Source organism: Enhydra lutris, unplaced genomic scaffold (assembly GCF_002288905.1).
Source record: "Enhydra lutris kenyoni isolate GAN:26980312 unplaced genomic scaffold, ASM228890v2 scaffoldscaffold43, whole genome shotgun sequence".
Lineage (NCBI taxonomy): Eukaryota > Metazoa > Chordata > Mammalia > Carnivora > Mustelidae > Enhydra > Enhydra lutris.
The window spans coordinates 330,967-344,122 of record NW_019154127.1 but is presented as its reverse complement, the minus strand read 5'-3'; the positions used below and the strand labels follow the sequence as shown (position 1 = coordinate 344,122).

General features: G+C 40.8%; 1 protein-coding gene across 1 annotated transcript in view; it reads right to left on the bottom strand.

The window, feature by feature from the left end:
* The window catches only part of LOC111155805 (MAP3K7 C-terminal like), a 39,095-nt gene that overhangs the window by 17,279 nt on the left and 8,660 nt on the right, over positions 1-13,156 (bottom strand). Inside the window, exon 3 of the mRNA XM_022516212.1 lies at positions 6,107-6,168. Coding sequence (XP_022371920.1) covers positions 6,107-6,168 — 62 coding nt within the window. The remainder of the gene's footprint in view (positions 1-6,106; positions 6,169-13,156) is intronic.

Below are 13,156 nucleotides of genomic sequence, written 5' to 3'. Positions count from 1 at the left end.
CCCCATCTACTTCAAAAAATGTAAGAATTTAATTTTCCTCTCCCAGCTTCCCACACAGAAGATTATATTTAGGAAGCTAAATATTCTACACTTGCTGAGCAGACTTTTTATTTATTCCTTGAATCTCAGTGTTATCTTTATTGGGGGGGGGGATTTCTGGTTTGAATTTATGTTGCATTTTAATGTCCCCAAATGAAAAGGTTCAATTTGTTAAAACTAAAAGGAAAAAAACATCATCAGGACTAATCACAATATTTGAAAACTCTGTTATCTTAGAATTTAAAACACTTCTGAAAATATTTTAAGAATTGGCACTTCTGTAGTATCTACCTGATGGCCAGAGTCAACACTAGTCATTGTACCACATATCTTCTATAGAATTGAAATGAAGGATATTTAAGTCATTTTTATTAATGTAAGCAATATTAAAAGGAGAGATTACTCAAGAGTGTCTCAAACTTTCCAATAAAGCATCTTATTGGATGGCTATTAGGCTTCTCAAAATAAGCAAATAAATAAATAAATAAATAAAAGTAAGATACCATAGTAAAGCTCCAAGGTATCTGGCTATATTTTCCATGTGGTCACAGCAGCCAATGAATGATAAAATACTTTTCAACATGAGTATAAGGAAGAAAATGCAGACATTTTCAGTGTTTTCTATGGGATTATTTCCTAATTGTGTTTCCAGATGGATGTTCAAGACCAGCATAGCAGAATTCCAGAATACTAAGACTTCCCCATTTGTTATCATTTTCCTTTCCAAGATATCAAGCAATACACTGACAATAAGACCTGAAAGAAATTTCTGGAGAGACTGCTTGGATAACAAGATATTACAGCACACAACTGAAGCTAGGAAATTGTTTATTTGTGGAGGTGACATCAGTTTCTGGACTTACTAGACTCTGTCTGAGAAAAGGCAAGTTCAGTGTGTACCACAGAGACACCTGTCACTGTCTTCTCAGATTAGATGAGAGGACATTAGGAAGGATTGAAGCTATTGCTCAATTTGGCTTAAAAAATAAAGCCATATTGTTTTCAAAGTATCTTAGCTTAATGAAAAGAAGAGAGCATCAGAACCTGTATCCCTAACTCAACTATCCAAAGAGATGCTTCTCTTGTCAGTTTACACATACAAAAATAAATTACTAGTTCTTAAATATTTCATTTAAAAAAAAAAGATTTCACTAAAGAAGGAAATTAACATGAAGTGAGCGATTATTTTGCCAAGCACTGTGCTAGATCTACTCATTACTACATTTAATTCTCACAACAGTGTGAGATCAATATTGTCTCCACTTTGCAGTTCAGAAAAGTGAGGTTTAGAAGAAGTAAATAATATGCCCCAAATCGTGAAAATGGTACGTAGCTGAGATCCAAATTCAGGGCAATCTAATGCCACTGTCCCTATTCCAGCCATTATAATTCCCCATTAAGGAAGTTTGTTACAATTTACTTGTTACCATATTCTCTACCTGATTATGAAAGCATATTCTTCACTGCAATGCAATTAAGACCAGATTACAGCCCAACTTTGGATCATCTATAGGTCAAACAACGATCTCCAAAACACAACAATACGGTTAGATTTTAAAACAAACATGATGCCAACTCAGACCATCCTTCAAAACAAAGAGAGAGGTTGGGCATACCCTTGTTTTCCAATAGAAGGAAACTGGAGCCTAAAGAAAAAATAGTGATTTTTAATCATTCTTAGAAGTGGACATAAAATTGAGCCTCCTTTCTTTGGACTTTGTGTGCTAAACCAGCTCTACCCAACTACTGCCTCTAATAGCCAGAGAGAATTTAGAAACCAAGTTCTAGGAAAGGAATCTGCATAAAATAGAATCAACCTACCCATTGCCCCCTAGCTGAGGCCTAAGGCCCACAAACAAACATTAGAAAGAGATGCTCCTTTTAACACCTACCTTACCCCAAAGTCTCTTGCCCAACCTTTTGCTTTAATAGAGACATCAAGAGAAATGTTTGTCACGGCTATTCTTGCATAGGGCTTTTTTTGGCTTCTGTGAAAATAGAAGCACCATGAATTACATGCTCCAACATGTCCACATTCTTGGCAAAGCAACAGAAAAATCTAGGGGGTCAAACTGGTGAGAGAGTGTCTACCAAATAGCTACTTTATAGCTCCATTTTATAAACAACACAAGAATGTGTAAGAGATATCAGAAAGTCAGAACCGACTTGACAACGTTGTCCTATAACCACATTATGGCAACCTCACAAACCAGAAACAAACAAATGAAAAAACCCCTCTACTTATCAAAGTAATTTAAGCAGTCCACAGGTTTCCCAAAAGCTATAAGGGAAAGAAAGCTACCAAGATGCAGAATTCCAGATCGAGTCGGAAATAGCAAATTTACTCAGATCAAAATCTGACCTCAGGGTTCTCATCTCTAAAGTGGAGACATAATAGTTAGTTTACACGATTATGGCGAGGCTCACATGAGATTATCTGTGGAGAAACGTCACTTGCCTAGCGACACTCTGTATGCACAGTGGGATTTAAATCTGAGGCTATGCAGAGAATAGCGCTGGCAGTAATCACCTGGCATCATTTATTTTTCATTTGGCAAGTTTTGAAGGCTCCTGTAGAGATAATGAAGACTCAGTTTATCCTCGAGCAAATAGTGACAACCACAAGGCACTTCCTCTGCCTTTGTAACCTAACTTTTACTCTTCCATAGAGGATTATGAAGGTCGGTAAAATTCCAAGAGCCATCACTGTGTGATGAAAGCACACGACGCTGACTGTGAAGATGGTCTGTTCCACAGAATGGATTGCTCCTTTCCTACATAAAGCATTTTCATTGTTTTCAATACAGAGACTTCCTGCTGCAGAATGCCTTAAATTTATACGCTTATGCAAAGCATGGAAAGAAGAATCTGGTTTTGGATGTGATTTTTTGTCTCAGCTTTCCCCCTCTCAATTTCCACCATTTTGTTTTCGAGTCATTCATGCCCTGGAGTATAGAATAAAGGTAGCAGGTTACCACCCCAGGCAAAGGGGACCCTAACCAAATGGTTAGGACATGGACAACTAGCAAATGTTTATAGCAAATTCGATCATATCCTTCACCCAACAAACAAGCACTTACTTAAATGATTTTAGGTGTGAAGCTGGGATTGTTCCCTCTATTCATGAAGATGTAAAACAATACCATATTTTAAGGGTAGGGAATCGGGGGATCAAAACCCATGAGTCAGAAAGTAGCATCTCAACTGCTTATCTTTTAAGGATCAATGAAGATGAAATAGTCTCATTGGATTAAAATAACTAAATAGACCTAATTTCATATATATATATATATATATATATATATATATATATATATATCTCAAATGGAATTAAAACCATAAAATCCAAATGGATCTTGAGATGCTCTAACAGAAAAATTGTCTAGAGAATTGCCAAGGGCACTATGAATATCCTTTAAAGAATGATCTGTGAAACAGGGAAGACCATCAATGTTCCCAAAGGAAAAAAAATTCTTTTGTCAATACAAAAAAAGTAGAATTAATGGGGCGCCTGGGTGGCTCAGTTAAGTGTCTGCCTTTGGCACAGGTCATGATCCCAGGGTCCTGGGATCCGGCTCCCTGCTCAGCGGGAAGCCTGTTTCTCCCCCTCCCACTCCTGCTGTTTGTGTTCCCTCTTTTACTGTGACTCTCTCTATCAAATAAACAAATAAAATCTTTAAAAAAAAATAGTAGAATTAATGATCCTAGTTTGATGGAGACCAGAACCTGAACATGTTTTTATTGTTTTATTTCCAAAACATGTATCCTCGTTATTTTCACCTAGCTGCCATGATAATTAATGAAATAACCTTGAGGCGACAATAAAGTAAAGAAGAAAAAAAAAACTGGGACTTGGAGGAGAAATATCTCGTTTTATGTTATAATCCCAACTATACCACTAGTGGCACATGCAAGGCCATTTTGTGAGGACAGAATCAAAGTGGGGGAAGTTGTGTGTATAGAACATGCCAGGCAGCAAAGCAGACTGAGAGCTGAATGGTTCTCCATGGTGAGAAAAAGTGATACTGGAATGATGTTAGCTATCAGAAACTAGGGGAGCTGGGTTGAAGACCCTGCGTGGGGACCAGGAGAAGGAGGAGATAAGATGGCTGATAGCCGCAGAAGAAATCTTCAGGGAGAACAGCTCTGTCCTTTGACAGCTGTGTGGTGATCAGCATAACCCTCCCACCTCTGGCGCTGTCCAGTAATCTCTGCATAACGGATCCCGGTCTGTTCAGTGGGCTTTCTGTTGGAGGGCTGTGACGATGCCCAGGAACATGGCAGACGTAAGAAGGAGGACTCTCCTCCAAGCAGTCTAGTCACACTGGAGTCTTGCTGGGTTGATTTTTTTTTTTTTTTTTTTTTTTTTGTAAGAGACCATTCCAGTACTGGAACACAGGCTCTTCTGATCTGACCTGGCTACTACTAGGTTTTTAACTAGGTACACGGGGTACTGAAATCAGAACTGGAACCCATCAAAAAGGACATTGTTTGGGTTGCACAAGGGCTCATTCTTGGTTCTTCCCACCTCAGTCGAGGCCTGTTCAGGACTGGGGGTCACGAATGTGAATATCAGGATACCAGTCACACCTGTAAATGGGAAAAGCTGTGGGGTGTAAGACAACAGGGGACATCAGGCCTGATAGGAAGTAGAAGATGCAGATCCCTCCTAAAAGCTTTCAAAATCCATACTTAGAGAAAAAAAAAAAGTAGTGACTAAGTAAATATCTATGTGCCAGATTCAAGACCCCTATTAGGTTTGTCTAAGTGTGACTGCAAAGTGAGGTACTCAAGAGCACGTCTGACCCATGGCCAATATCAATGTCTTCCAGGCAGAGCCTCTTCCTAAAGCCATCTTTGCCTGGAATCACCATATCATCTAAAGAAAACTGAAATGTCATAAGTCAGCTCCTTTCAAAGGATTCTGGTGTACTAAAATGGGATCTCTTTGATAGAGCATCTGTAAACTATGCACACAAATTAGTTTTTCTGTGAACCAAAACCACACAGTATTCAGAATGTTTAACTTAAAATAATTATATTCTACTGAAAGTTGTCGGAGGACTGGGGAAGGGTGGGGGTGGAGGAGAGAAAAGAAGATTTTTCTGAAGCCTCCTCTCCACCCCCCACCATCCATCCATGACAAGTCACCTCCGCACAGTTTGCCCCTAAATCACTAATTCAAAATGGGCAACCAGCGCAATGGTACAGAGACATTCTCAGCGAAAGAAGGCAGGGACCAACCCTGTTCCCAGGCTCCAGAACTACTTAAAAGTTGGTGCTTGCCTATTGGGTATTTACCTCAAATATACTGATGTAGTGAACAGAAGGGACATCTGTACCCCAATGTTCATAGCAGCAATGGCCACAGTCGCCAAACTGTGGAAAGAACCAAGATGCCCTTCAACGGACGAATGGATAAGGAAGATATGGTCCATATATACTATGGAGTATTATGCCTCCATCAGAAAGAATGAATACCCAACTTTTGTATCAACGTGGATGGGACTGGAGGAGATTATGCTGAGTGAAATAAGTCAAGCAGAGAGTCAATTATCAATGGTTTCACTTATTTGTGGAGCATAAGGAATAACACGGAGGACATGGGGAGATGGAGAGGAGAAGTGAGTTGGGGGAAACTGGAGGGGGAGACAAACCATGAGAGACTGTGGACTCTGAGAAACAATCTGAGGGTTTTGGAGGGGAGGGAGGTGGGGGGTTGGGTGAGCCTGCTGGTGGGTATTATGGAGGGCACGTATTGCATGGAGCATTGGGTGTGGTGCATACACAATGAATTCTGTTACACTGAAAAGAATTTTTTTAAAAAGTAGGTGCTTGCTTACACTACAAATTCTTGATATTCTGGTGCTATAGCCAGATACCCAGACAAGGAGGTTAAAAGCGAGTTGCATGACTTTGGAGTTCTAAAAGTAGAAGCCTGGATGACTAGACTTGAAAGCTCCCCGCTCTGTTTCCAAGTCCGTCCTTTCTCAATGAGGCCACGTGTCCATTCACTACATCCGTGAAGCTAAGAAGGAAAAAGGAAAGACTCTCAATATATCCTTACCTGTAGCTGCTGGTCTAATTCCGGAAAGACCAGAGGAATGGCGTCTTCAGAAGGTGTATCATCTAAAATATGAAAATAAAAGTATTCTTCACTATAGAGCTCTTTCTCTCCTGGGGTGGGGGGGGGGGGGGATCCCGTTCTCACCATCTTTGGACTTATACAATTAAATCATCAATATATACTGCTTTAATTATTCTCATCACTTCAGGCGGGGCCACAGAGAATACAAAAAAAAGAAAGAAAGAAAGAAAGAAAGAAATCTTGTTCATTTTTGATACAAACAGAAGCCTGGAGAGCATAGATGGCCCGGCCAAAATTCTGCAAACAAATACCAGAATCCTCCACGGTTCAGTCTGGTGGCTCTACAATTGAGAAGCACTGCTTGTCCTTCAAAATTCTCACAGTAGCCAAAACCAGATTCCCTGGTATGCAAGAAAGTGCTTTAACAAGGCGCTAATGTGGTGACCAGAGCAACCTCAATGGGACAGAAGAATGTGTTAGTGAAAAATAGAAGTTTGACTCTGAGTGACTCCGAAGTTGGCAAGCTTTGGTGTCCTTACCACAAACCACCACCACCAGGCAGCAACCCAGTCAGAGAGGTTCCTCCCTGCGCAGGAGGCAGCAGTCCCCACCTGAGGCCCTGTGCACTGCCTTGATGTGGGAGAGCGAAGAGAGCTGTGGGCACTCTGACCTCAACCGCCTTAATCTGATGACTGGCAACAGGCAGGTGTTGCTGGATCAAAAGATGTTCTCAGAGGCATCCAAGGAAACCTGAGAGGAGTTTGGCCTAAAATATTCAGATCACCCCCAAATGTCTTCAAGAACAAACTGTGACCCAGCTGCGCTACAAGAGGACAGCCCCTTGTCAGCAGAACCTCCTACGTCCAGGTGGACTCTGGCTCTGCCGGGCCATCCATTCCTGTCCCCTCCATGTTGGCAACACCTACCCCAAGATAGACAACTATGAGAATAAGACAAAAGACAAGCTAAAGAATCGTTTAAAAACCAAATCTCTTTTACGTTGTAACAAAAGAAAGCTCATGGCTTTTCTGTTCTCACTATCATAACCCAATCTGTTTATAAAACTGTGCTGTTCTATTTGAACAAGAGTATATACTATGGGCCGTACCCAATGAAAAAACAAGTCTCCTCTCCCTACTCGCTGAGAGCAGAGTCCAGAATAAAACACAGCACGCAAGGAACTCCTGGCTTCTAAGGCAGTAAGATTCTTTGAAGGCATCAAAGATATCACCAGGAAGAGAATTCAAAGGAGGACAGTATTTGCCTCTGCCAAACACTTCAAGGGTCACCGCAGTTAATAGCCTCTGGTATATTTTAGTCAAGAGTAGTAGAAGAATACTCCCATTTAGGGTAGGAGAAGAATAAATGAAACAAGATGGGATTGGGAGGGAGACAAACCACAAGTGACTCTTAATCTCACAAAACAAACTGAGGGTTGCTGGGGGAGGGGGGCTGGGAGAGGGGGTGGGGTGATGGACATTGGGGAGGGTATGTGCTATGGTGAGTGCTGTGACGTGCTGGCGATTCACAGACCTGTACCCCTGGGGATAACAATATATGTTTATAAAAAATAGAAAATTAAAAAAAAAAAGAATACTCCCATTTAAAAGTGGCTTAAGACAATGATAATGCGTCACCAAATTTGAATCCCCTTTTCCCTGTACCTATGCCAGACGAGAGATGCCCACAGGTTCACTAAGACAGTTCTGCTTCACAGAGCATGTAGAAATGGAGAAGTCTCCCCAGGATCCTTGCTGTGGCTGGAGGACTGCATCAAGAGGACACAAGGAGATCTGAGCCCCGGGCCCTCCGAGTGCTCACTTCCTACTCAGAATGATAACTTCTGCCAGATACTGTGGTTTTCAAGTCCATCCCTTCATCGGCAAAGAGCTGGCCAAAAAGCAGAGATATTCACTTGCTGTTACTGACCCTATCCAGGTAGCCTTCGTGATGAAACCTATCGTTTGTAAAAGTGACTTGGGTCTAAGGCAGATTTAAATGCACTTCAATAAAATATCAGTAAGCCAGACATCATGATTATGTCAGTTCATTGACTTCAAGGCCAGAACAACTTGGCACAGGTAAATGGGAACATCTTATACGTTGGCACCCCAACCCTAATAATCGTAGATGAACAGCCACTCGTTAGAAGGAGAAACCACTTCTGTAAAGTACCAGAATAGATAGTGCCTTCCAGAATCCTAAAAGTCAGCCAGGAAGGGAGCTCAAGTCTTCCTGGGATTTAATCTACCTTGCTGTCTATGAAGTCATACACCTTCCTGCTTAGTTATAAAAAAGAAGAAAGTTACTCAATTGCTTTACTATAGTAAAGTAAGTAGCCAACTCTGATAGGACCTGGAATTAATACAGTGCATTGTAGAAATCTAATCAAACCGTGGCACTTCTGTGTAAGCTGATAATTTTGACAAGGCTTAAGACTGGATTTCTTGAGTTTAAAAAAAAAAAATCTAACTCACTGACATAGAAACATGTAACAGATGTTGTAATAATGATGAGCAAAATAAAGATAAGACTTTGGTTAAAGAATGGTTCACGTTGGATTAATCCAAGTGGGAAACGGCAGCGGAAATAAGAAAACCAAAGACAGATGTAAGGAGACGACGGAGTCTGGAAGCCAGGGCTACCTTTCACTGCCCGAGGCCATCTGGTTCAGCGGGCGTCCCTGCCCGCCAGAAATTTCAGGGCTTGTGAAGCTGCTTACAAAGCTGGTCTGAGTTGATGTGCGGTGTGTTTACTTTCAAACGGTGGCTGCCTTCTTTGACTGGTTTTAAAAATAGGCAAGTATTCTAAAAGCAGAATGATGAATCACAGGATTGGGCCAAAAGGAAAGAAGGAAGATGATTCAAGCCGACGAGTAGCACAGCTGTTCCGCCAACATTTGGCCAAATTGTGGTAAAACATTTTGACGGTGACATTGGATCGGCGTTCCTGATGGCAGTTGGGTTTGTTTTGAAAATTCAGAAGCACAAAGTGGATTGTACAGTAGGCATGCAAGAGACCCTCTCTCGGGCAAATTTGGCTTTTTTTTTTTTTTTAAAGGAGAGCAGTTATAATATGACAAAATCAGAATGCAAGTACATTTTTATTGAAATATATTTATTTACCAAATAGTCATTGAATGCCTATGACGTACCAGGCAAGTAGTCAGGCTCTTGCTAAATTGGCAAATCACTTTATCATGTTTTTTAATATATTATTATTTTAAAAAGTAATTCATCAGCTTCATTATTCAAAATGCCCCTGTGGGCTTTAATGGACCAAGCAAAGTGTATCCTACAGAATTTTTGAATATTGGAATATAAAGGAAATAATTTAAAGGTTTTGGGGGTTTTTTGTGGGTTTTTTGCTTGTTTGTTTGTTTTTTTGGATAAGCAGATGTTTGCTGACTGTTTTGCAAAACACAACATGACTAAGTCAATGGTACTTAAGATAGAACTTTCTTATTGGTATCCCAACCATTAAGACATGCCATAGTACATTTTATGATGGGCTCATCCCAGCATCTATGAACAGCTGTTGAGTTGCTTTTGTGGTTATTCTGTTTCAGATTTCTTTAAATTGTCTTCTCTGTGTTTCTCCATAAATCAGATAAGTGGGAACCACTGGGGCTGTAATCAAACCCTCGATGTTATTTAGCAATGAGAGCTATGTGGTTAGAGTTTTCAGAGAATGCTGCAGCTGGACAGGGCTAAGCCATCATCCGGTCCAGGACTCAGTGAAGAGTAAAGGACAAGGGCCCCAACGAAGGAAAAGAGTCTCGTAAGATGAAGGGGTATTTCCCAGCCCAGGGTCTCCACTATACTACTCCACTCTCCTTCACTTTCTGGTCCATTGGCTCCCGACTTTTTTATATTTCACGACAGTGAGTTTTCCTCAAAACATTGGGAATCATGCCTTAGAGTGTCCAACTTTTTATTCAGCTGGTGAAGATGACTCAAAACACCTACCATGTGTCATTAGGATCTCTTTATGACAGAAAGAACATTTTAGCCCCCAAATCTTAAGACAAAGGTAATCAAAGAAGAGTGTCCATTATAAATGGATAAATTTAGCTTTAGAGACAAAAGCAAACACACACCAAGAAAACCTCCCTGCCATGCCCTTGTTTCTTCTGTTGTACATTGAAGAAGTGAAAACTTCATCAAAGCCAGACCAGGTCTGTAAGGCAGCAGTTGAGAACCACTGTTCTGGGCAACATCTTGACTGGACTTTGGGATCCATTATCTCCCCCTTCCACTGGGCTCTCCAACCTGGGCATAACTGTGGGCAAATCCTTGGCAGGAAGAGTTTAAGTTTCCACACAGAGAAGACCTCAGGACAGAGACAAGCCATGCTCAGAGGACATGCCCCATCCCAATCCCCAACCAGAAACTCAAGAGGCAGCCCTGCCCAGAATCCACTCCATTTGACTGCATTTTCTGTAGTCAGACCTGGCCCCATGAGCCTGTGTCTATGAAGACTCACAGAGACCTTCGCCCAGCTGGGCCCTGCTCCTGGTGTAATGCTCTAACAAGAGGACTTGAAATTCTTAGAGCGTAGCCCGGTGGTTTTTGTACTGTGCCTCCACAAATTATGTAGCTATCCTGCCGGCTAGTGTCCTGGAGATCATCCTTCGGGGCACCAGGGACAGACTCACACTTAGGAGGCAGATGGTTTAGACAATGGCTACAGTGCCAAGGCTCATGCAAAAACGTTCCTGGAACTGTGAAGACTCCTAACCACTTGAGACCCAGTGGATCAATCCACATTCTGTAGGGCTCCGGTCAGGCACTTTTTAATGTGGACAAGCAACATAATCTCTTCGAGACCTGGTTTCTCCTCCCCTTTCTCAAAAACTTATTAGTAAAGGAATACATATGTCAATTCATTCAGCCTAAAGCCTGATACCTAGGAAATAATCTGTAACAATAATGAATGTTTAATATAACTGAGCTTACTTTCCATTCCTTTTCAGCATAAACCCAACCAAAGGGGTAATGGGGGGCAAGGGACCTGCATGTGGAGGTGCGCACGTGAGAGTATGTGTATGATGGTGGGGGTTGAAAGAATTATTCCTCGTCTGAATAATACAGACAGGAGGCAGGGTGAGAATCACTGTTTCTGATTGCTTAGCTCTCCCCATGCTGGTTAAAAGAGATTTCCCTGGTGCAGCCACAACCTCAGGTCTCCTGGGTTTTCTCTCTTCATTTAAATCTGAATTTAGAAGGGTTTCCCTTTAACTTCCTTATTAAAGCAAATACTTTCTGTATGAAATACTATTTTAAAAACTTCTAATTTATGAATGAAAGGTCTTTGAGAACTTTCATTTTAAATCTAAATCAAGATTCATATTTTATTTTTAGAAATAAGTGATCTAAGGCTGCCAACTCACGTTACTAATAAGTCAGAAAGAAGTGCTTACTTCGGCAGCACATATACTAATATATCAAAAGAAAACTTTTTTTTTTTAATTTATTTTCAGCGTAGCAGTATTCATTGTTTTTTGCACCACACCCAGTGCTCCATGCAATCCGAAATGTCTGTATACCTTGGTTCTTGTTAGAACATCGCGTCATTTTGAAACACATCAAAAGCTTTTTTGAAATTTTGCTTCCTGCCTGTTAAACATTGGACATGTGAACCCTTTGATACACACTGGATTTTCAGGGCCCATCAAATTAAAAGTGCAGACATGGATACAGATACAGGTATCAGTTTCATATGACAGCTAGCAGATTGCCAGTTCTTTATAATTAATAGTAATCATCATATCACCTCAGCCAGTACCTACAAATAAAATCATACATTAAGGGATTCCTGGGTGGTTCAGCCAGTTAAGCATCTGCTTCCAGCTCAGGTTATGATCTTAGGACCCTACCACTGAGACCCCGCATCAGGCTCTTTGCTCAGCAGGGAGTCTCCTTCTCCCTCTCCCTGCCACTTGCCCTGCTTGTGCACACTCTCTCTCTAACAAATAAATACATAAAATCTTAAAAAAGCAAAAGATCATACATCAAACAGACTGAATTTCTCCACACAGAGAGACCTGATTCAGTTTAAAGATGGGTTTTATGTTTCTTAGAAACGTTCATCTAGCCACTATTATTGTAGCTATGAGTTTGTGAATCTTACCAGTTTATTCTTTTGTAAGAATATTTTTACTTATTTAGCTTACAACATATTTTCCCAGAAACATTTGCTTCAAAAAGAGCCAGTTGGAGATCTATTTATTTCACAGCATACCACCAAATAAAACTTATCTCTACATTTCCTCTTTCCTGCTCTATAAAAATATAACACAACTAACCTTTCTCTACCATTTCCCATGACTACTGAGAAAGCTCTTTGCTGTCAGAAACAATCATGCTTCTCTCTCATTACATGGGCCCTACCTTCAAACAGGTAATCAAGCAAAATCAGCCCCAAGAGCCCGGCTTTGAATCCCTTCCTACTACTTATTAACTGCTTGATTTGAGGTAAGTTCCTTAACCTCCCTTAGCCAACGGTCTGCATCTGTGAAATGGGTATAATGACATCCTCCCACAGAGTTGCTGTCAGTCTAAATTGATAAGATGATATGAGTAAAAGCATCTAAGTACCCAAATAATGACTTCCCTTCCAGCCTTTGTGGCCTTAAGCAACAGATACAAATGGATAAATCCAGCTGTATCTCAAAGAAACTCCATCTGAATCAGAATAACAAACTCAAAGTGGTTACAGATATTATATTATTGATTTTATAGTATTTGATGATTATGTTTCTACTATGGTTCTCAACTCCATGCTTTGTAAAAGATGTAAATATAGGAGATCCCTACCCCCTCAACTCCCCCCAGATGGACATATGAGGGCTTTTGACTGCTTGTTGTCACAGAGTGCTAAAATAGCTTTGGAGGCAGGGTCAGAGTTAGGAAAGGTGACTTGAAAGAGCCCCAAACAGCTCCCTGATCCCCTGTTCTTCTAAACACCATCCTCACCCTTCACTGGCTGGTAAAATTCCAGTGGGAGCTTTAAATCTTGACTTCCTAC